Source organism: Eucyclogobius newberryi, unplaced genomic scaffold, assembly GCF_026437365.1.
Source record: "Eucyclogobius newberryi isolate DKJ021-1_F unplaced genomic scaffold, fEucNew1.0.hap1 SCAF_20, whole genome shotgun sequence".
In the NCBI taxonomy this organism is placed as follows: domain Eukaryota; kingdom Metazoa; phylum Chordata; class Actinopteri; order Gobiiformes; family Gobiidae; genus Eucyclogobius; species Eucyclogobius newberryi.
Window position 1 is genome coordinate 20,257,386 of NW_027315835.1, and position 25,013 is coordinate 20,282,398.

Consider the following 25,013-nt stretch of genomic DNA (forward strand, 5'->3'; position numbering starts at 1 on the left):
TACATTTTGAAGGTTTGATTTAATTCTTTATGTGATGTAAAAAATGTATCGTGTTAATTAAAATAAATGTCAAGAGTTTCAAGATAACTGAGCCTGAAATAAGAAAATACATTTGCAAAAAGAAAGTGTGAGATAGTGTTGGTCCAAAGAAAGAAAGAAAAATGATCTAAAAAAGGCAATTTCCCGAAACTTAATCAAAAGTAGAAACGTTTTGGACATCTGCTTCTGAGCAATGCATTTTAATTTTGGAGATTTCTATTACGTGCAACATTTAAAGACTAATAATATTTCGTATTATTCATCGCTATTGCAACGCTCCTAATTGTGAATCATTCAGAAAGTCATGAATCAGAATATTGTTGCATTTATGAACACAAAAGTATTTCCTGTCTTGCCTTGTAACATTTCAATTTTGATTCATTCTGAGCAAATTCAAACACGACCAGAATTCCCCCAAGACAAATTAAATGAAGAGATGAAAGGGTTTGTTAAGTATTCACCTGAAACTCTTCCTGTAGCTTCCTTTCGATCCACTCGGTCACATGGCAGAAAGTCACCTCACGCTCACCCAGTTTAGGACGCACATGAAGGTCCAGCTTGGGCGGAGAGCAGAAACTGTACCTAAATGACATAAACTGTGTAATAAACTGATACAACATGTTCTTTTGGCAGTGAGACAGATGTAATTTACCATATCCGATCAGTAGGGGGCGGCGGTATGTTCACGACCAGTGCCCCAGACAGCTCCTGGACCTCCACCGTGAGCAGCAGGGGCGTGTTGGACATCTCCTCAAACTTCTTCTTAATAAACTCATTTTCCGCCGCCTTCTGGAAACACTTAGACTTGGCGATTTTGTCCACAAATCTCAGAATCTTCTTCCCGGTCTTGCCACCCACGGCTCTGTGAAAGCAGATTAGAGAAGCTGAAAATATGCCTGAGTCGAATGTAAATAAAGCTGGAGCCATCTGGAGTGTGAAGACGACACTGTTTATTTCTTCGTCTTTGGCTCAGTGCGTGTCACAAAAGGAGGGAAAAGTCACGTTTCTGTAATGATGTTGAGCTAGGATGACTCAATTTAACCAAGCAACAAGTCCAATCCAAAGAAAACGTGAAGAGCTTCTAAACTTTCATTTGTATTTATAATTTTTAACCTTTTTTACAATGTTGCCCTGCGTGTGCTGGAGAGTTTTAGCTTTCAAATATTTCTGAACCAGTTTAGTAATTTTGGCAGTTTTCTTTTGTATTTGCATTTCCTTTGCTGTTACAATTAGCTGCATTTTACTGTATATAATATATAATAACTTTAATAGGTTATGTGGGTTAGGTGTCTTGCCCAGGGACACGATGACAGTTTGCAGTTGATGGGAGAATGCTCATCCTGCTTGCTTCTGCATAATAATATTTAATTTCCTGCACATTTGTCCTCGTATTGCAAACTAAAATGGTTATTTTTTTCTTTACAGTACAATGAATAACAATAATAAGAGTATTCGTTTCAACTATCTGTGTTTTAGGCAACATTTTGAGGACTTTTGACCACTGAAAAGATGTGTTGACTTTTTAATTGATTTGGCAACAGAGCCCCTTTTTCATCATTCCGAGACTGAAACCCACGGAAAGTAGTCCTTGCTGAAGACATCTGAGGGCCTTACCCTTCAATTGTTGTGGTGGAGGGCCCCTTGTCTCCCACAGGCCCCTGAGGCTCAGACAGAAGCAGCTCCTCTTCGTCAGATGATCCAGCGCTGGAGGACTCCTCATCACTGTCTGCTAATACACTGAGGACCGGCCTGCGCCACGTTTGAGAAGAAAACAAACATGTACATTTACACTACATTGCCCAAAAACCTTCTCAGAGCCCCATCGTTATCACAAACCGCTGAATTCGTGCTGTTAAACTTAAAAAGAACAAATAAATTATGACAAGTGAATGATTCATAATAGCAATGTAACAATAACCATAAATAAACAAATATATCTAGTTTTAAGCTCCTTTTTGCTCTGTTTCAGTGAAGCCAACGTGAACAGGGGATGTGGGCGGGGATAGGGGGTAGGTGACAAATAAAAAAAATAATACATCCATGGTAAAAACAGACATTTTGTGAGCACTCCAGCGTCAGTTGCAGGACAATACAGGTTCAATTCTCAGTTGTTTTAGCATATGTCCCCTTTAAATACAGTTTTCATACCTTTTATACATACAGAAATGTGATTATATTTCATTTTCAGCACTAACCGCGACGTTTTTATATCCGTTGTGCATTCTGCTTCTTGACCGCCCTCTTTGCCCAGTTTGGAGAGGTTAAACTTGGTCTCAAGGGTCATCTGTAAGCCGCCATTGTAGACGAGCTGCAACTCCAGCCACAGACCTGCAAATGGAAAGCAACACAATTTAATTCCAAGCACAAATCACCATATGACACTGAAAGCATTTACGGTGATTAATGCATGTCTGAACCACACGCGTTGATGATCTGATTTACATGAAGCGGGGCGACGTGGAGCCGGATAATTGCTGGAGGAGTTGTGTAACAGCGAACGCATGAAGAGGGATCAAAAAAACAACTGGTCAAGCATGAGGTCGGCCACATGCTAAATCCCCCGCTCATTTGGAGCCGCGGCCAGCTCCTGATTCCAAACACGCACACTCGGGTCAATATGCTGTGGATTTCAGAGGCCAGGGTTAAATAACTGCCATGTCGATTACAGTTCTTTAACCATGTCCGCTCTACTGTACTGGCTCTACTTTACTGCAATAATCACGACAGCAACAGGTCTGCACATGGCTGTCTATGAGTGTGAGAGGGATTTCGAACGTTTAACATGATTTACTGTTTTTGTTCATCGACGACTTTGCACACTGGCGGTGGGGCACAAACGATGCTTTGTCACAATAATATACTCAAAGATAAGCTCAAAAGTCGCGCTCGACAAAGTTGTTTACAAAAATCCAGATTTCCAAGTGGAGGATTAGATCTCCCAAAGGACAGAAAGTTGAATGTTAATCATCTTAAATCAGAAATGTTATTTCTGTTTGCTTTTACTGTCGACTCTCAGCATGTCCCTTCATTCAGTTGTTGTTGCCATGTGAATCGATTTGACATGTTTTACATCGCATCAATGGAAACGTTAGTGTCTCGCCGAGCAACGCTACACAACAACACTATAGGCTCTGGCATGAGGTCAAACACCCTCTGGTTAGTGGTTAAACAAACTCAACCTACTGTGCCCACTGTGCCACTTGTAATTTACCTTAGAACACTTAAAGGAGAAAAAATGTGTTTTTCCAGGCACCTTTTTGTACTTAAATTAAACTATAACATAAGTAGATCATCATTTTACACGTTGTACATTGTAAACTGCAATATTGATCTAAAGCGGGTGAAGCAGGTTCATTGACTTTTGCAGACTGACATTTAAAAATGGCGGTGTGACATTTAAAAACCCTACATGTGTCACTCAGCATGTAGGGGAAACAATGAATCAATCAGAATACACCTTTGAATAAACTAATGATGAGCAAACACTGTTGTAACAAGGATAAAATATCATTAAAGTGGATTTTGCGTAATATGTTATTGACGTTAAAGTAATACTACACGATAAATACAAAAAATAAAACTTGTAAAACCCACCTCGGGCGTTGATCTCAGGTTTGGAGGTCGTCGTGATCAGAGGCATGGACGTGCCCAGATCCATCTCCGTGACTGTCAGATCATTCATGAAGTAAGGCAACTGTAAAGGACAAACTTTAGACACAAAATACTCAAACAACAGTATTTATGAAGACTTTCAGGTCATGCTCAACGCGTCTGTACTCTGATCGTGCTGAGCTTCTTCTGGATCTTGGTAGAAACCATGTCGGCGTAGCACTTCTCTCGCAGGAAGTCCCAGAAGATTCGACCAATGAGAGTGTTTAGCCAGGCAGCTTGGCTTTTCCCAGGGTACTCCGCTGCATCACAGGTGCACTGCACATGGACATTCATATACATACTTTACGTCTTTGTTCAAACCATACAAACAATTGATAATGGAGAAGTACCGTATTTTCTGCACTATAGGGCGCACTTGATTATAAGGCGCACTGTCATGAATGGTCTATCTTCGTTAATTGTTCATATACAAAGCGCATTGGGCTATAAGACGCATTAAGCGAACAAAACAGTCGGATAAGTCAGTCAGTCGAACTTTATTAATGCAGTATGTGCAGAAAGTGCCCAGCTTTTCTTTGTAATCTTTTGGCAGTTGCTGCGAGATTTTCATTCATCCATATATAAGGTGCACTGGATTATAAATTGTTTTTTGAGAAAATGAAAGGCTTTAAAGCGCACCTTATAGTCTGGATAATACGGTAAATCAAATTCACAAAATGTTTGGGTCATAATTGAAACAATTGAGATCAAATACTGTGAGACCTGTAGAGGAAAACATGTCATTTAGAAGTAATAATTCATGTTTTAAAAGCCACTAGATTAATCAAGATTTGGCTCTAGGTCGTTTAGTTTTTTTTTCAATTTACTCCATTTTTGCCGTATTTTCCGGACTATAAGTCGCACCCTTTTTCATAGTTTTGGCTGGGTTGCGACTTATATTTATATTTATACTTATATACTTATACTCCGGAGTGACTTATTTGTGATATTATTTGTTATTTTCACACTTAAAAATAAAAAAAAATTCCCTCTCTATTATGCATTTTTTTGCTGGTGCGACTTATACTCCAGTAAGTAAGATAAAACTCAATTAAATGCACGGTTCTGGATAAGCTCAAGTTCTTTGTAAGCTAAACTGACATTTGATGGGTTGATACATTTACAATAGTTATTACAATTACAATCGTTGGAATATATTATAACAAGGTTTCTTAACTTTTTTTAATCTCAGGGCCAAATCTTTGCAGTATAAAGTAGCATTGGGCCCACAAACATACTAAAATAACTACATTATATCCTTTCTGCAGCCCTCATTGTGTATCAGAATGTTATAAAACCTTCAGAAATAGGATACAACAGAAATCTCTCGGCTGTATTTCCACTTGATTTGTCTCCGGATCATTTCAGCTTGACAGCACTTACATGTCCTCTGACTGTGGTGGGGCTGGCTGCGGCGCTGGCTGCGGTGCTGCCGGCCCCGGGGCTGCAGAGCGGCGTGAGCTCGGCTGTGGACAGGAGCTGGCTCATGTAGCTGTGGTAGTCGAGCAGCGTTTGGCCCCTGGTGCTGCTGTGGCTGCTGTGGCTGCTGTGCGGGGCCGGAGCGTGGGCCGGTACAGGGGGAGCGGAGGGGTCATCTTCACTGCCCACAACTGCTGCTTCTGATGGGAGAGCCGCCTGGACGTCAGCTGGAGAGAGAAATGAAACGTAATTGGGATAATCAGAGATGGACAAATAACCACTGACGGAAAGTGGAAGAGAGAAGTTCTATAGAGATAATGGTTCTATAGTATAAGATAATGGTTCTATAGAGATGATGGTTTGTCACGTTACACAATAATAACTGCATTTTACAAATTAATGCTTCTACTTTGCAGTCAAATAAATGAAATATTGACCCATTTAGTTGATGATTTATTCACAGAAGTGAGTAGAGTAGTCAAAACAAGCCAGTTACTTTAAAATAAACTCACTCAAATACAGCACAGTAGTAGAGGTCCCTAAAGAGTAAACAAGTATTTGGTGAAACCACTACTGGTAAGAGTCTTTTCAAGTCTTGATTTTGAAGTTAAAGGTTAAAGATTTTGAAGTTAAATATTATACAAAATGGACTTTTATCAGCTTTTATCAGTGTCATTTCCTTATCATTAACTTACTCAGTGTAGTATTTCCATTGATTCATGCATGAGTAATTATATATTGTCCTGTAAATGAGGTTTGAGTGCTCAGAAAAGTTCTGTTTTCACCTACCCCCTATGCCCACCCACATCCCTAACTCCATCCACTAACTTTTGTTCAAAACTTGTCCAGATCCTCCACATTGGGTTGAGAAATGTCACATAGATGTTTTTCAATGACTTTCCACTACTTGCTTGGGTGAAATGCCACTATTTAAGCAAAATATTACAGGGACTTAGCATTTAACTAAAACACAGGACGATCATCATTTAACATTTTGTTCATTGTAAACCACAATATTGCTTTAAATTGATAGAAAAATGACTACATGACATTTTTTAACCCTACGTATATATCTTTCACTTTTGAAGAAATTTGAAGGACAAAACATGAAATAATGCACACAATATGTTAAAAGCGGTGAACTGGTGCTCAAATAATTTCATATTGTCAACATAAAGCTTTTGTCACTTGTAGACTTCCACAAAGAGAATGTCAATAATCATTTTAGTCATTTGTATTTGCATTTTAGTAATTAATTTTACACAATTACAGCAACAATCATAATTGCGATTGAAATGTGATTCTTGCACAGCCCCAAGTATACATGGTGTGTACTCATTTACAGATACAAGTGTTTTTCCGAGACCCCGCCCACTTCTATTGGACCAGTGTTTCCACTCAAAAGGGATTGAAATGCTAAGAATTGGAGCATATAATCCATAATCCACACATAAGTATCATGTGTAAGACCGCCTCCTCTAGTAGCCTTCTCTTGACTAATGCATTGACTTGCCACATACCCAATCTGCCCACGCATCTGTCGATCTCCCTCTCCCCGTGCGCTTCCTCTGACGCCAGCAGAAAATGCCTGTACCACTCCTCCTTCTCTCGGCCCGTGCGTCCAAACAGGTACAGAGTGGAGGCGTTTGGAGTTTGTGGTTGTTCAGCACTGTCCTCGTCTGACCCGACCCCCTTCTCCAGGGAGCGGCCCCCCTCGCACAGCTGCACACACAGGGGGTACTTTGGGTTCCACCGCCTCTTCTGAGCCAGCACTGAGGGCAGCAGGAAAACCTTTAGGGAAGAGCAGCACGGTTTGTGGTGTCAGAACAGAAGTTGGACACACAGATAGTATAGCCTAGCTGAGAATCATCGAAACAATAGTGCAGAATACACAGTGAATTACCAAATGTGTCTGAAAAACATGATGGAGCTGGATTGTTTAAGAAAATATGCATTCAACTATGAACTATGATCATACTCTGACCTGAACAGATCAGTCATACTTACTATCATCAATTATTTAGACTTTTATGTATACAATACAACGTGCATAAAAGCTACAGAGTAGGACAATTTGTCGTTGGCAAATGTAATGAACATATAAACAACAACGCTTTGTTTTTTTGCTGTCTCATCAAAATTAATGAGATGGAACATTAATCTGAGGACCAGGCTGAGTGCACATGTGCCACTCTTCACAACACGTTACTCCTGGAGGGCCCTACAGTGCAGCGGATAGAAGAAATATTCTATCTATTCTATTGTATTTATTGTATTTGTGTCACAATAAATAATATTTATTGTGACAAATACAAATACAATAGAATACAATACAATACAAATACAATAAATACAATGAATACTGCTGCTGCCGGTAAATTGGAGGATCTGTACGACATAAAACACATTCACATTGAGCCTTGGTTGAGATCTGTGCTCTGTAGATGCCTTTATTTGAATTCTCTAAGATATAAATAAACGTTTTCCTGTACACTGGTTCTTTTTGGTGCTTACTCTGACAAATGTGTTTCTGCTTACCTTGCTCAGCTGTGAAACCAGCCTTAGATTTCTTCTTACCTTGCTGTTTGTGAGCTGAAAGCAGCGTGTCTTCACAGGGACCATGTCGGGCAGCCTCTCTCCATAGGCGGCCCGGCGGCTGATGTTGTTTCGTGGGGAGTCCAGGCGCAGACAGGAGCCCTCCAGAGTGGCAAACACGGAGTGAGACTGAGAGGCGTGGTAGGTCTGCGGGTCATAGTCATACACCTCATTCATCCAGCCCTGCGGGGAAACATGAGAGAGCACATGTAAATCTGCACCAGAGCCCACTCCACATACAAGGCTTACATTTGGCACTGTGCTAAAAATGAGGTGCAGCACAACACGCAATCAAGTAAACATACAATCAAGTCTTTTAAAAGGAATGAACAACAAAAAGATTATTGTGTATATATTGTGCACCAAATAGTAAACTAACCAATACAAATAAAGGCTAATGGCAGTACATTTTCTTTTTTCTAATAGTCCTTTTATTTAGTTTTGTCGTTTTTACACCAGCAACACTATGTTTACATGTGCAACCAAACTCTGATCTGATTTCTGGAGTTATCAGATTATTGAAACGTCATGTAAACAGAATCTGATGTGAGTAATCTGATTTCTGTCTGATTCTGAGAGCTCAAATTAATTGTACGTTACAACATATACAACAGTTACTCTAAAAATACAAAAACAAAATCTGATATATCGGATATCGGATTATTCTATTAATCTGATATGTGAGTAGGCAGTAAAGTACCCAGAGATATAGCTCAACCACTATGCTACTATCAGGCCAATATAAAATACAAATTGATGAAATTTTTGATATATGATAACACTTTCCATATGTTTACTATGAGTAAGGGCTATTGCTGGGTTTCAGATTACATCCATTATTTTCACTAATATAAAATGTGTTGATTTTTTGGCCCAAAGGCAAATTGTAACGACCCAGAATCAAACCCTAAACGCTTCGGTGGTGGCGACCAATATTTCCATTGCAATCACCATGTAGTAATGGCTGGAGGTCGAGTGCTTAAGGCACAGCACATATGCCAGGTGGACACAGTGTTGTAAGTTCAAATCCCGACTCCAACATTTACTGCGTGTCCTCTCTTCTCCCTCATTCCCTATTTCATACTTCCCTCTCCTGTCTAATAAAGCCTAGGGACCAAAAATATTTAAAAAAAGAAAATACCATGTCATCGATAGGGAGTCATTGCTTTCTAGAATCGGAAAACCAACATTTCTGTTAGCTCTACAGCATTATTATTGACTCTAATCAACTTTGTCAAATTAACCTCCATTGAGCACTGTTGTGAACTCAGCCATCATAACACTTCAACTGAATGCACAAGCTCAAACGAATACTCTCTTAATGCTGTTTGGTCCTTAAGTGCCATTCGGACTATTAACTCCTAATGAATGAGCAGTTTTTCCCATGGAGACGGTAAACCCACCACCGACCTGCCTCCAGCCTGACACTCCTACTTCTCCTGCACTAATTGGCTGTGGAGCTGACAGTGTGTGGTGGAAGCTGAACTCTCTCTTGTCCCGTGTCATCCAGGACAGAGCAGTAATTAATGCTGCTCCACTACATTTTAATATGAAGGATTTGAACTGCACTGTGGTCACTGCAAGAGGCTTTCATTCAGAGCATTTACTGGTATTTTGAATTGTTCCATATTGTGTTTGGTGTTTGGAGATTAGCGGCAGATGGACTTCATAAAGGCTTTTGGTCCTGTCTCGCAATATTAAAGATGTAGGATGCAGAGTTGGTCTATATTGTAAATTGCTCTATGCAAGAAGCCAAATGATTATATAATGCTATACTGTTTGCTGACTTTACTTGTAATACTGTAATAGCAGCATCTTAAAGCTGCACAATGTCACTTTTGAGGAAGAGAGTCCACCACCTGCTTGTTTTCATGGAGATCGCTTTTAATTCTAAAATAAACACACCCGTGGTGGAATAAATGCAGATAGATTTAATGCCCTCCTGGCAAAGCAATAACATCTCCACGGTGACAAGCAGGGGGCGGACCTTCTACCAGAAAGGTTACATAGGGCACCTTTAATTCTTGGAAAATATGAGAGTATTAATAGTCAAGACAACTAGCCTTTCTACATTATCGTAGTTGTATCATGCACTAGATCGAAAACAGATTGTAAAATTATCCAATGGTCCATAAGAGATTTTGAAATAAAAAAAACAAAAAAACAAGGTAGCAAGGGTAGGAAATGGAAGGTGTTATGCTGTAATAGGCCAAAACTCCTCTGAAAATCTGACCTCTTCCAGAAGTATTTCAACAGGTGCAATTCCAGAGCAAACCATGCTTTAGATTTTACTACTTGTTTTCACACTTGTTGAAAGGTTGTCTTTAAATGTTATGTATGGGTGATAAATAAAAGGTGAGGATTCATTCCCTCAGATGACTTATTTTTACCTGCAGGGTGTCAGATTCTGTTCTCACAACGTCACCTGTGAGAACAACCTCTCCGAGCATGTTATGTGTTTTTCGATGTTTAGGATCTGCCCGATTTGGCCTGGTTGTACTCAGTCTGATCAGCAAGAGTCCGATCAAGAATCCCAAAGCTACACCAAAAGCCATGCCAGAGAAGTATGGACCTAACGGCAAGACGAAGTATCCATACGAGAGAACGCCAACGCAAAACAAACTCATGTGTGGGAGGGGAGCGCTGATAATCTGGGGCTCGTCCGGGATATGTGGCGGAGATGGGGGCTTTTCCTTTTCTGTGATCGATATTTGCACCACATCTCCATCGGTGAATACTTCTAGCTCCTCCTCTCTTTGGTTTTGCCGATTTTGGTGAACCGGGCATGTCCTTCGATGATGTTTAAAAGGCGGCCATTCGAAAACGTGCGGAATCTCCTCTGTTCTTTTCACGCTCTTTCCCGGAGACTCTGCAATACTTGAATCCATGCTACCGTCCTGGGCCAAGCTTCTCGAGAGGACCGGCTGTTTTTTACGAGTGCGTTTGGGACTACCGCCACTCTCCTCTCGCATGATCTTTTGGAACATGCTGCTGAAGGAGTGTTCGTGAACCGCCTCCGATAACTTCCTTTTGGTGTCTTCAAGCTCCATTTTGAAGAAGCGGCCTTTCCCGCCCTCGCCGCTCGGGGACAGTGCGCTCGGGGAAGGCGGCGCGGTGCGGGAGTCGCCACCGCTCTTTTGTAGCGTCAGCTGCTTCCAGAGGTGCAGGTTGAGTCGGGAGTCCGATTTAGATTGCGATATCTCGGGCTCCGATCGAGAGATTTCTGTGGAGATGGATTTGACGAGATTCGCCAGAGGTTTCGGTCGAAGTGTCGCGCCTTCTTTGAATTCAAGTTCGGAGGAGAGAGACTTGACCAGGTTGGAGAAGGGGCGGTGCGTTGGCGTGGAGGAGCCAGGGGAAAGAAAGCTAGTACCGGAGCAGTTTCCCAATGAGTTCGGTATTGAAGAAGATAGCGGAACGTGGCGAGTTGGAGCGCGCAGCAGTAGGTCATCGTTATCCGAAAGCTGGGGTTCTTTGGTGAGAGAAATGGTCGGGTAATCCTCATCCAGGGAAAAGATGAGCTCTCTGTCGTCCATGCTGTCCCACTCCCCCTCTGTCCCCGTCAGCTGGATAACAATGCCTCGAGGGACATGTCTCTTGGTCCTATTGGTGTTGGCACCTTTGGGAGACAGGCTGGAGGGCAGGACGTGGGACTCCTGGACCTCTCGTTCCCCAGGTCCGTTTTCTCCACTGGCCGCCATTTTTAACTTTACATGGCGGACTCAAGGCATTGAAGAGTTACTGAAAAGAGAAAAGATGAAATTCAGGTCAGATGCGGTAAAGTCAGATTTACAATGTTCTTTCTGTTTGTGTGGAACAACAAACCAAAAATAAAACTGTTTGATTTCCTCTAGGATTTTGGGTCGAGCTAATTTTGTTGTATAAAAGCAACAATTATGTAACGTTTTCTTTCTGGAATGGTCTATTTGAGCTGTACTCAGTTGTGGAAGAAGTAGGTCTGCTCAAAATTCAGATTTTGATGTACGCATTTAAACAGTAAAAACATATTTTGAGAACTTTTAAAGCGTTAAATGTTGATAAAAGATTTGAGATGATCATTGGTCAACAAGCAATTCAAATAAATGTTTTAATTTTTCTAGAGAATTTTATACATATTTTTCCATTCCATTGTAAAGATGATTTACGTAAAGTGCAGTACTTTTTATTGCAGAAACTTTTTGAATCTGTTGTTTTCTTCAGCATCCATTCATGAGCTGCATAAATGTACATTAAACCTGGTGATCTGAGACAGTTTGCCACCCGCCTCTCCCATAGCTGCCGTTCCACATAGTCAACCTTTTTATGGATGTATAAATAGAAAAGCCATATTCCCACCCAAAACAAAGTGGGTCTAAGTGTGACGTCAAGCCTTAACATGAGATGCAACTGAGAAATAGATGGAAATATTTTATACCTTTATAATTATGGCTGTAATAAATGACTTGATAAGACTCAATTCATCCACTATTAGTTCGTTTTAAAATTGGGCAGAATTGTATGGTGGAATTTGTTGTTAGATGGTCAGATTTGCTGCTATGGTTTATGGTTCATATCTTTGCAAATTATTGTTTCACAATATCTTCAGGAAGTGTTGCTATTATTCAACCCCAAATATGTGATTGTTGAAAGTTGAAAGGACTTTAATCCATAAGATTAATATGACAAATCTGTAAAGCCAATCTCAAACAAATAATGTTAGGGTTTTTACATTTGTAGATCATAAGTTTGGATATTTCTTTCATAAACAATAAATCTCACATTGAGTTACAAAAATGATCAGCAATTTATAGAACGTGAACGCAACCTACGAACCGTATTTTCCGGATTGTACGTTTTACACAGCTTTGGCAACCGTATTTCCCAAGAGAGCGCTCTGGGCTCTAAGCGACGCAGAAGAAGAATTCAATGGATTCTTTGATTTGGGGTAAAACTGATGCTTTGGTAAACTTGTTAGCATGTTCTTTATGCTATAGTTATCTGAATAACTGTTAATGTGTTACGTTAACATACCAGACACTTACCACAGTTTGTTGTCTATGTGTCATGTAGCTGAAAGTGTTAGCGTTAGCATACGTACACCTATTCACCATGTTCTCTCATCTGTTATTATTTCAAATTGCATTTCAAGATGAAATGTCTGTTCTTGGTCTTGGATTTTATCAAATAAATTTCCCCAAAAACGTATACTCCAGTGCGACTTATATATGTTTTTTGACGGGTGCGACTTATACTCCGGGGCAACATTCGGAAAAATTCGATATGTTCCAAAAGCCACTTCTCTTTCTGATGTCTTCAAAGGCTTCTTTATAAATTCTTATGTAATGCAGAGATGAATAGAGAGGGGACTTCAAAATCAGAAGCATTAAAAAAAAAAAAAAAGAAATCTACCATCAACTGGCAAAAACAGAATGGCTGAAAAGAGCACAGTTGCACGGGATCAGGCACCGTGCTGGGATAGACCTGGACCACAATAGGCACGAGGGTCTCTCTGGGTCAAGTGCCCTGCTCCCTGCGCAACTTAAACCCCACCTCGCTGACTGCATTTATGTAACTGTATTATGCAGCGTCGTGTGGCACCATTTCAACCAATTCCACAGCAGCTGGTGGATTCTGACTAATCTGCTCTCGCCCAAAATGGACGGTGGGGAGATAAACCTCGCAGACGCACAAACGGGCGGCATTTAGAGCCTCGTCGGAGCTTAGCGCAATGTTGGAAGTGGAGCCAGGAGAGCCGTGTGGTCAAAATATCTTTTAATAAGAGCGTAATAACAACAGGCGAGGGAGGTCATATGTGAAAGAAAGACCTGTACTCAATAATGCCTTTAATTTAAAAGAGCGTTATGAGATTTACCCGTACTTTTTCTTTGCCGGGGATTTTCCACAATATGACATAAAAGAAGACACAATATGCTTTTGGGGAATATTCAGAATCAGAATCAGGCAAGGTTTATTGCCATCGACAGTGAACATGTACGAAAATATAGGGAGGTTTTGTCTGTAGGAGTTTTTGTTTATAGGAGCTCTTCTACTGAAAGTGTTTTTCAGACTTCCTATAAGTGATCTGTTCTTCTGTATCTACCTCTGTATCTACCTGTGTTGCATCAATGAAATTTCCCCATGTGGGACAATAAAGGAATATCTTATCTTATCTTATCTTATAAATCATTATTTTACATATTGTTCATTGTAAACCTTAATATTTATCTAGTTCACTGATAAGCTGATTTATAGTGACATTTCACTGTGGCAAGCAGCAGATATTCAATGACTTGTTTTTATTATTGAGAACTGGTGGGACATTTTGAATGTATGAACCAGTCAGATTTTTTTTAAAATAAGAATCCACAAGTTATTACAGAGCAGTGGCAGGGATGAGAGAAGGTGAATATTGTAATATTCTGAATGCAGAATAACACAGGGATATTCAAACATGCAGGAAAACATCTAAATAATGACAGAATACCGTTACAACAAGGTAAAAAACTCATAAAAGTTGTAAAACGTCTAAACTTCTGCGTTGCATTTGTTTCATTACAGGTGTTGTTATTGCTAAAATAAAATAATATTTGCGACAGTATTCGTACGCCTTTTGTCACGTCACAACCACAAAGTGAAATCATTTTTCAAGCTCACAAAAGATATACTGTTATTTTCCTTCCACCTCAGAATTGTGGGCCTGGTTGTGTTGCTTTTTCACAAAAATACAATTCATTATAATGATTATTTTGCTGCAGGCTGTTCGACAGGTTTGTAACTGTGAACATGGGAATGAGACTGGGGTAAAAGTGTATGCCTTCAGTGCTGTGTTTACAGTAGAATGTCTTTGAATATGACAAGCATCTTTTTACTCGAGATTTTCTCCTAATTAGGTGTGGGGGGTTTTAGGGTGCTTCACAGACTCCACAGACCGTCGGAGAGTTTGAGTGTTATGTCATCATCTTTAATAATCCCAGAGGCAGAGAGACAGGAGGATACAATGGAGGAAATGAGGGCAAAGGAAGACAAAAATGCATTTAAGTGAGACAGAAAATGAGTGTTACTAACTCTATAAACTGGGCTGAAGGTGCTTGCTGTGTTGGTGACTGTAGCACTGACACATCTGCTCCAGTTTACAGCCTTAAACATCTCAATAAGAGTCTGTTTCTGTGAGTGCTGAAGATGGCTGTGTTTTCAAAACCCTGATCAAAAACTAACACTAAATATCTCAGATTAACGGGAATGGCGGGTTTACTGTGAAATCTGACAAATCACTCCCAGTGGGATTAGAGGCTAAACCAGCATTTGGACAGTGCGTGTTCGTCCTTGCACGTCTCTCACACTGAGCTCCGTTATTAGCTCAATAACAGTCTTTCAAATGGCTTTAGCTAATGTGTTATAATGCTGTGTTATACAGAGAATAAATTCAAATATTCACTCAATTTTTTTTTTTTTTTAATTCATAATTGAAATGTGAGGGAAATCTGCTGTTTTAATTTGTTGAGCTGACCTTGTGAACTAAAACTGAACTCAGATTATTGTCTAGACTAGACACAGCAGATGTTTATTCAAAGTCATGGCTCCAGGAGCACAACAGCTTTACATGGATGTTTGTTTCTTTTGACTTTGAATTAATATAATCCAATTCTATATTTTAAGTCATTTGGATGCCGATTTGATTTGATTTGTAGTTGCATTGTATATGTTTTGATGGGATTTCCAATGGAAGCCCTCACTATAAATTAAACCAAGCCAATGAATAATACAGCATCCTGTTTACATACAAGAACCACTGTATTCTACCATGTTTGATGAATGGATGAAATACATCAGATATTCTGATAAAACGTTTAACATTGATTAGTTTTCAGTTTAATAAATATTATTTCAATACAATTCAAATATATCACAGTAATGGGAAAATATAAAAGGGTCTTTAGTGTTTCATATTATGGGTAAATGTTACGGGTAAATGTAGAGTGGATAAAAGTCTAATTATCATAGCATGTGTACTAATAAAATGAGTTGGATCTATACATTTCTAAGAATGTTTTTTGCTTTACGTTGTAAAGTCTAAATGAACATATCCAAAGCAATAACATGCTCATGCTATAGAGACCTTTAGAGCCCTGGTTATTAGGTCACATGCACTTTGAGTGCACCGTGCTGTAAATAATACACATATATGAGAAAACAAGCAAAAGAGGCAGTTACTTACCAATAATGGCAGAGTTGGGAGATGTGCGAGCTGCTCCAGCTCTGTCTTCAGTTAAGTGCGTCTCCATTAGTGATGGGAGCCCCGTGCAGCGAAGCTCCGCCTCCTCTCTCTCTCGCTTTCTCTCTCTCTCTCCTCTGCTCCTCTCCATTGCCTGTATCCAGATGTATGCTGTGCTGTTGAGAATCACAGCTCACAGAGTGATTAGGAGAACCGTGGCTGTGCTGCTAATCCAGATTACAAACTAATTGCAGTGGTCACATATATATTGTATCTAATGGCAGTTGTACTGCAGTGTGTCTCTTTCTGTTGACATCTCAATCTCACTTTACTGCAGATTACAGGAGATTATACATTGTCCCATTCATCAGCAGCAACAGTATGGTGTCCATGGATTCTACCCAGCGCACAACAACTTTTATCAATAGTTCACGTTCAGAATGTGATAGGGTCACTTCAGATGAAGCCAGGTGCATCCATGGGAAATGCAGCAATCAAACAACAATCATAACTTTAGGGTTGTATCATGTTGGAACCAATTTCTGTGTGAAAACAACAACACTCCTAACAGTTCTCAGAAGGCATTGCACTTTGTGTCAGTTTTCATTTCATGTGGAGATCTGAGCTGTAAACCAGGTCAAAACCACTGACAGTTAAACAGCAAATTCTACCCCAGCTCAATTTTCTTTATTTACTAATTTATTTGATTGGGACAGTGCATATTAATGTAAAATAAAACATTACAAGAAAGACTATTTTGGACTGTAAAGATTCTAGAATGATGTGACCAGAATCAGAATCAGTTGAATTTCCATTCTCAGTGAACAACTTTCACAAATTAGTGACTTACTTTGACGATATGGTGCAATGTAAAACAATAAATTATAAAAGTAAGAATATACACTATGATAGAATAAAGGCATGAAGCGTGAATACAACCTACTGCAGTTATTTTAAGTGTGAAACGGTTGTAAACATATATATTATGTTTTCGAGCATACAACCATTTCACACTTTAATAGAAATCTATGCTTATATTTAAAAGCAAAGTTTAAATAGAAGCTCTTTAGAAACACAACATTGCATTTTCACTTTTTAAAAGAACTTGGACTGTACCATAGGGTTAGTGTTCATTATTAGTACTGAGTGCAACATATGGTGTGGACACAGTGTGAAACGACACAAAACACAAAACATTTCTAACAAATATAAAACTGAAGGTGTAGTTTTTACTTTTATTTTTAGACGTGATACTTGGCAATGTCAACAGTGGTGTTTGTCTCACCAGCATTTTTACGCTTAATGTGGAATCCTGGCTCCTGCGCCTTTAAACAGTCTACGAGCCAGTATATGGAGCATGAAATACACATTTGTGACTCCGAAAGAAAAAGACTCATTGTGGTCGTCCTCACTACCTCCGCGTTGGCCCACATAATCCACACTGGAAGCCCTAGAAATGACAAGATGAGGGAGAGGGCACTGCAGCTGGGCCAGGAGACAAATACACACCATCCATCACTGGTGCTGGGACACTAGCTCACTGATCCTCCCATGTTTGACCTAAAGACTGGACAAGGAGATTCAGAGCGTTTCAACAACAGTGCAACAACGTCAGTGTCATTTTTGGAGTTGTTTGCTGTTTAGCTTGTTAGCCTGTTGTTAAGCTATAACACATTTAGGGATGTCAGGATTATTCGTTTGATTGATAATTGTGATTATTTAGGTCCCAATATAATCATAAGAACTAAAAAACAACAATCGCAATGTGATTTTCGAACAAAAATTAAGCGGTTTTAATTAAATTTATAGTACGTATAGTATAGCACGTTTTTGTCACATTGTCTATATTTGGTCGTTCAGACAGTTCAATTTCATAATGGCCGGTCACAAACATGTGTTAGATTTCACACAGTCTCAGTAATAATTGTGAATTATCGTTAAATCGTGATGTTTTTTCACACAATAATCGTGACACTAAAATTTGACATTGTGACATCCGTACTCACATTATTGTTCATTATTTCATCGTAAAACAGTTATTTTTTCGTCTTCTTTTGGCTCTAGGGGAAGACTATACTTATTGGGATCATAATCAGAAAGGTTTTATTATAGTTTTCCATATACAAAATTCACTAGTAATTTGATTGGGCAATATGGTGCAATATAAAACAATGAATAAAAAAAACGTACTGTATTATGCGTCAGTGTAGGGCTATCTAATCAATCAAATGTTGATTGAAACAATGATTTCAAATCAACAATGATCAGATTGCTTGGGTCTTTTTAATCGAAAACTACAGTTAATCCTCTGTCAGTAAAAGGTTATGGTTTGGAGGAGAATTTGGTGAAAGGAATCCCTATTTTTTTGTGTTGAATGGCAATGATTTAGTCTGTATTGCCTGAATTGTGATGGGTCAATGTATGGAAAGAAAATTGTCATATTTTCTCTTAAACACTGCAAAAATGACTCTCTAGATGAGGTACCGTAAATGTTTCAGGATTTTAATCTTGATTTCAGACATTTTGACCAAATATATCTACAAGTGTTCATTTTATAGACCCAGATTTATTTTACTTTCCGACTTGTATCAATACATTACTTATTATTTTATAACCAGTCAGAAATACCTTGAACCCTGTGAAATAATGTCACATGAGAAATAAATCTCATTTAGTCCAAAGGTTATTCAAATTCTGAATTCAAGTCATTTTAAGTGAGGAATGATATCATGTGTTTTGCAGATTGTCCTGTGCTATATCAGAGTGTGCTTTGTTGATACTTTATTTAGCCTGTGGGCCGGGAAGACAAGTACGCCTTCACACAACAACACAAAAAAGACAAAAAAGTAAAGAAATCCCACTAAATTTAGACTTGTAACATGACCTCCTCCAAAAAGATGTTCAATTTGATATAATTCTGAGCAATAATTCCTCCTTCATTCCTCTTTCTTGCACTCTAATCGTCCTCCTCAAGACCATCTCCACTCACTTACTTATCTCTGTAGATTTAATCACTACTTTGCATATGAACTGAATCTACACACCATTTACATAATCTATATTTAGCATATCCATGTGCTTTTCCATGCTAATTACACCATCATTACTCAATATGAAGCCTATGGTGGATTTAGAAGAGAAGATTTGAGCCACAATGGTTGACTGCAACTAATACTCTGCCTTAAAATGCAGTGCTAAGGCCTAGGCTGGTGTGGGACACTGAGATTGCCCCCAACTCACACACACACACACACACACGTCGCATACCTTGCCATCTGTTGACACATGCAGCTGTTCAAAAATAGCAGCCTGCCAGAATCTTCCCCGTCAGTGGTCCGTAGATAAAGGCCGGACCGCTCACTTCTTCTCAGGTCGGGGCGAGTTGTTTGAATCTCCGCAATGAGCTCGTCTTGGTCGCCGACTGTTCTGGATCAGCTGAAGATAAGTGGAATTGACAAGTAAGTTATTATTAGTTAATTTCGCTTGAGCGAGCTTGATGTCATGTTGTTGTTCCGTGCGCTTGAGCTGCAGTTCGGCCCAATGCAGTTGAAGAAGATCAAACAAAATGTGTTTTCTAGGACCTTGAGTTTAAACCATTGTGCCAGGCAACACTCGTATTGAGAGGTGTGTCCAGTGGGAGTTAGCAGATACACATGTGCAGATATAATTGACTATTATCAAAAGTATAGTATCAAAAGAAAGTAAAACCATCACTATAATCACCCTAATAACCATAATTGCGGCAATTTTGTATCACTAAAATGTTACATTAAAAGTTGAAAAACACTGATCTAAGAAGTCGTATTTACTGCATATGCAACATTTTGAGGACATTTTCCCCATTCAGAAGCTTTAATATCTACCATTAAAATGTTTATTGCTATAGCAACGGTCCTCATTTCTCATCAGTCTCAAATTTACAAATACCGGTAGTAGATTAGAATGTCTGGTTCGCATTTTACATTTTAAAGTTCTTTCTTTACTCAGAAATAACTCAAACTAAACATCTTACATTGTATCACATTTCTTGCATAACAGTGATAATAATTGTACATGCTTTTCTTGATTTGCTTGACGTTAAATTAACTTTACTTAAAGTTACTTACAGAGATGGCCAATATATGGTCAACAAGATATATAGATCAAAATAGTGGTTGTCATACTAGTTATATTTTCTACAGATACAAAAACGTGTCTTTAATCAAGAGTATAAAGTGATATTTTGCAATTTTAGTGGTTAATTTGACAGTCCGTCCACTTTGGATGATACTTTTACATGTTGTGGCACATTTCTTCTGGATTATTGTTATCTGAAACATCAACAATATCTATACCATTATCACATTTGCCTTAATATTCTGTGTTCATTCTATCTCCAGTTAGAGACCAGTCATTGCTATGGAGCTGTTGTCAGACCACTTTACGGAATTCCACCCCATCCACGGCACCAACGTGCGGCTGGATTACTCCGGAACCCAAGCCACACGGGTGGAGAGCTTTGCCAACGGCGTGTGCTTCAGCAAACACCCTCTAAACCCTGGCGAGATTTTCCTCATCGAAATCGAGGACAAAGAACTGGGATGGTGCGGCCACCTCCGGATCGGCCTGACCTCGCAGAACCCCACCAACTTGGACGTGGTTCCAGAATATTCCATACCGGATTTAATGGACCAAGGGTACAGTTGGGTATTCGCCATAACTCGGAACCATAATAAGATTACAGGGGGAGCTGAAGGAGAGGTTGTGGGGGGAGAAGTGGCAGGAGGCGGGCACAGACTTGGACACGGAGAACCTGCAGAGGAAGAGGAAAACTCCAAACCTAAATCATTTTTCACTGACTCTTACCTGTTTGTCGAGAATGTCTGCATCCCCAAAGACAAACTGGTCGGAAGGAGTAGACCGGGTCGCTTCAGCCACATTTTGGACGATCTCTACAAGACTAACGCACTTCCTCCAACAGCCAGACGGAGCAGGATTGGGGTGCTGTACGTGTCAAAGGGGCAGGACCTGGCGGACATGCACATCATCATCAACGGAGAGGACATGGGCCCATCAGCCAGGGGCATTCCCACCCTCCAGCCGCTGTACGCCGTGGTGGACGTCTTCGCCGCAACTAAATGTGTCAGGATAGTTCAAGTGGAGTATGGATGTAAGTACAAATATCAGATACTACATCTATGGGCAAAGGTTTATACTTCTCCCTGACTTGAGTTTCCATACAAGTTTTTAGTAAAGGAAAAATTATGCTTTTGAAAATTCAGCCTTTTGATTGCTGTTATCATTTTACATCCCTTGGCAAAACAACAGACCTTATTCATCTCAGAACAAGCTATAACGGTATGTTTTTTTGTTTTTTTAAATAAACTATAACATACATACATCATTTAATTTATTTTTACATTTTGATCATTGGAAACCTTGATCTGTGATGGTGACTTTAACCTCCACATTTAGCCTAGATTAGATGTAGATAAGCTCCGCTTTTTCATAATTGCACTTCAACAAGCAGTGGATTCTCTTAGCTACACAGCATTCTTGAACCTTACACATGTTAATCTGCCTTGGAATTCTTGAATTAACACAAGTAATTATAGAGATGTGGGCGGGGTTAGAGGCTAGGTGAAGACAGACATTTTGCTGAGCACTTGAGCCCTCGTTGCAGGACATTACAGGATCACTCACATATGCATGAATCAATTTAAAGACAAGTCATAATATGTCCCCTTTAATAATACACAATGTCTTATCCCAAAACATGGATTAAAGGTTCTGACCTTCACTGACCAGCGTGTTCCCTGTCTGTCTTGTCCAGTCTCCTCTTTACAGACGCTGTGTAGAAAAGCCATTCAGAAGCACATCGTCCACAGAATGGCCATAGACTGGCTGGAGCTGCCCGAAGCGCTCAAACACTACTGCAAGTACGAGTGAACATCATCTTCAATGACAGACAGAACCGAGATGTACACTTCCTGTTTGATTTGTAAAAATAAAGATCATAATAGTATTAACTCACTCCACTTTTGTTGAAGTAAAATCAACCATCGGTAAATTTTGGTATTGTTTTTGACTTTGTAAATTATGTTGTCTGCAATCTCCAGTGCCGCAAGTGGTCAGCACACGGTACTTATACAGTAAGTATACAGTAACCTGCAAAGTGATGCTGAGGTTGTGAGTTCGAGCCTCAGCTGGAGCATTATATTTAATAACATAATTTCCATTTGTTATTTAACTGTTAATTACTGCGCAGATCATACAAATTGCCAAACGTAACGTGTATCAAAGTGCTTGTTAACCAAATTAACTAAAACAACGTTTGTGTGGTCACATATACAGTGTCGATAAAACAATAATTTACCATGTTTACAAGTGCATCTGTCGGTTAAAAAGTAAAGAATAGAATGTATAAATTCAAAAACCTCTTGCTGCTGCTGGAGGACAGACAGTGCCATCTGGCGGCGGAAGACACGTACTGCAGGAGGCGGAGCTTGCGTAAACGTGCGGAGGGATCAGAGGGACGCACTACGGAGAGGAAGAAACCGAAGAAACGGACCAGTGCGGACACTTGACTCTATCTTTTTTAAAATATACGACTACATTGCAATAAAAAAACAGACTATTATAGATAATCAGCATGTCTTTCTGCCAGTTTTTTGCCGCTGAGGTCTTCAAGGATCACTTCAAACCAGGTGAGATTACTGAAGGTGATGTAACGATGTTTTCTGTGTGGATTATCTAAGAAGACACAGTAAAATGTTATGTCACGCACCAATGTTTGACTATATTATGTCTCTGTAAAAGGTAGGATGAGATAACAGATCTTACAGTGTGTGTTTTTACAACAGTGGAAGCATTGTTTGTTTATTTAGAAATATACTAAATTATTATGCAAGATTTCTATAGCTAATGTTTGCTTTTGTCTCTAACTTAAACTGCTATCAAGAAAGATATAATAGGCATTTTATTAGTGTGAATATAAATTGGTTTTAATTAAACTCATTTGGTTTAATGAGCTGATACAGAAGTGCAAAGTGATGCTGAGGTTGTGAGTTCGAGCCTCACATGGACCAAATGTTTAACCCCCAAACAAGGTCTTCTTGTTGCTCAAACGTGATAAATTTCCCACATAATCACACATTATGGAAACGAATAGCTTTAAAATGATACTAGGTCTGCATTTAAGTTAATCGATTGCAACTGATTGATAGTTTGAATAATTGCCTACACACAGGTTCCAAAACATGCCATGAGCAAAGAAAAGTGGTTTTATGACTGAAATTGAGCTGCAGTTGCCTGAAAATGACACGGAAAATGCGTGAATTTAGTGTATTTGATGCAAACAACCCCTTTTGTTCATGAATGTGCTCCTCCAGTCTTCCCATCACAGGTTAATCTGGGTAAAAATTCAGTTTAAATAGTTTCATCTCGTGACTTTTGCATTCTAAACAACTAATCAATGAATCGAAAGGATACTCTCTAGACTTATTGATTAGCAAAATTATCGTTCGTTGCAGCCCTAAATGAGCCCTTAACACTCTAAACGCAAAAAAAGGGCTATCCACAAAGTAGAACACATAGAACACACTGTTACAAAAAAAGCCTCTTTAACTCCAGATTAAATTCATATTTTGACTAAGAATTCTATATTATGATGCCCTTTGTTTGCGCTCATTTTATTGATGTCTTATTGTCTTGTTGACTGCTTGCTACAAGACAGAGAAGCCAATAAAGATTCAGAAATGACAATGTAACAAGTAGATTGGAAGTAAATTGTTTCTATAGAAATTTAATGTTTGCAAAATATGTAGGCTACAGAATGTCACATTTCTAACAACATGCCTTTAAAGTATTATTTGAGGTTTAATTATCTGACAAGTGCCAAATTTCTCTAAAAGTAATTCACAAAAGTGCAGAATTATAACTTTTATACCTTTGTTTGAATGTTTACAACATAAGCTTTTCTTTTTGCATCAGCATTTTGTACTATAAACAAATGATACACTCGATATTCAAATTTTGCTTATCTTCAAAACAACATTTACATAATTATCTAAATTCTGACAGATGGTCCACCTCTAGTTGGAATGCAACAGTAAGGTCTCTGCCAATATGGTGTAAAAAGTCAAATGTCAAAACCCTAACCCGATTTTTTTCCATTCTCCTTATGTCAGTTCTGATATTCGTCCAGTCTTTAGTCGTCAGTGCAGTTTGTGCCATCAATTTTTTCCCAACGGCCAAAACTTGCAATCAATCTTTTTATGATTTTGGTTTGTTTGGTATTTCACTCTTGACACAGGCTCCAGTGGCACAATCGGTCAGTGTGCGGTACTTATAAGACAGTAACCTGCAGAGTAATGCTGAGTTTGTGAGTTCGAGCCTCACCTGGAGCAAAATCTGACAAGTTTGCAAGAGCTAATATATCTTTGTGCATTTATTGTTAGCAATGACTATGGGGCTCAAAAAAAGAAGAATCGGCTAAAATTTGAAATGCAAATTTAGGAAGGCAAACAATAAAAAATTAAAAGGTTTCAGGCACACAAGGTCCATGATATGGGTCCCATTTATGTAAAAATTTGTCCATTTCCAAGTGTGGTCCGTATGTGATTTTTTCCCCATTCTTTATGACTCCCTCCAAACCTGAAACTTTGTAGGATTTTATATATTTTGAAGTACACATGTTTTCCCACTCTTCATTCGTCAAAACAAAATTACCATCTTGCAATCATGCAAATAATCTTTCTGATTCTGATTCGTACATTGTCAAAAATGTTCTTTTCCATTTTTAATACAGGCTCCAGTGGCGCAATCGGTCTGCGCGCGATACTTATAAGACAGTAAACTGCAGAGTAATGCTGAGGTTGTGAGTTCGAGCCTCACCTGGAGCAATATCTTTAATCTTAAGTTTGCAAGAGCTAATATTGCATTGTTCAGCACGTAAAATTTATGCACCCAAATATAAAAATGTTTAGAAGTTATTGTTATCAATGACTCCTTCGGCTAACAATTAATCAGCAGCGGCTGGTCCATTAAGGGCGCTGCCCCCCTATCTGCCAACTACGTAAATTTTTGTGTCTCTAAAAACAATATAATTTATTCAGAAATATCTTATATTCTAATTAGT

The 25,013-nt window shown here is 39.1% G+C and overlaps 3 protein-coding genes and 2 non-coding genes across 5 annotated transcripts in view; 4 read left to right on the top strand and 1 right to left on the bottom strand.

Moving 5' to 3' along the window:
- Positions 1–15,972, bottom strand: part of tex2l (testis expressed 2, like) — a 16,438-nt gene extending 466 nt beyond the window's left edge. Inside the window, exons 1-11 of the mRNA XM_072456469.1 lie at positions 15,899–15,972; positions 10,095–11,445; positions 7,687–7,887; positions 6,630–6,900; positions 5,086–5,336; positions 3,817–3,966; positions 3,634–3,733; positions 2,235–2,367; positions 1,654–1,788; positions 692–901; positions 501–621 (exon numbers count right to left, since the gene is read on the bottom strand). Coding sequence (XP_072312570.1) covers positions 501–621; positions 692–901; positions 1,654–1,788; positions 2,235–2,367; positions 3,634–3,733; positions 3,817–3,966; positions 5,086–5,336; positions 6,630–6,900; positions 7,687–7,887; positions 10,095–11,405 — 2,883 coding nt within the window. The 5' untranslated portion in view covers positions 11,406–11,445; positions 15,899–15,972. The remainder of the gene's footprint in view (positions 1–500; positions 622–691; positions 902–1,653; positions 1,789–2,234; positions 2,368–3,633; positions 3,734–3,816; positions 3,967–5,085; positions 5,337–6,629; positions 6,901–7,686; positions 7,888–10,094; positions 11,446–15,898) is intronic.
- A 3,228-nt stretch (positions 15,973–19,200) lies between these two features.
- Positions 19,201–21,897, top strand: neurl2 (neuralized E3 ubiquitin protein ligase 2). Its single transcript, XM_072456698.1, has 3 exons — positions 19,201–19,353; positions 20,275–21,044; positions 21,708–21,897. Exons 2-3 carry the CDS (start codon positions 20,294–20,296, stop codon positions 21,821–21,823), a joined length of 867 nt encoding a protein of 288 aa, XP_072312799.1. The 5' UTR covers positions 19,201–19,353; positions 20,275–20,293; the 3' UTR covers positions 21,824–21,897.
- Positions 21,898–22,415: 518 nt separating this feature from the next.
- Positions 22,416–25,013, top strand: part of msrb1b (methionine sulfoxide reductase B1b) — a 66,236-nt gene continuing 63,638 nt past the window's right edge. The window contains exon 1 of the mRNA XM_072456156.1: positions 22,416–22,581. Within this exon, the coding sequence (XP_072312257.1) occupies positions 22,527–22,581 (55 nt within the window). The 5' untranslated portion in view covers positions 22,416–22,526. The remainder of the gene's footprint in view (positions 22,582–25,013) is intronic.
- trnai-uau (transfer RNA isoleucine (anticodon UAU)) lies at positions 24,189–24,282 on the top strand. The gene is made up of 2 exons: positions 24,189–24,226; positions 24,247–24,282. It is a non-coding gene; the product is annotated as a tRNA-Ile (tRNA).
- trnai-uau (transfer RNA isoleucine (anticodon UAU)) lies at positions 24,684–24,777 on the top strand. The gene is made up of 2 exons: positions 24,684–24,721; positions 24,742–24,777. It is a non-coding gene; the product is annotated as a tRNA-Ile (tRNA).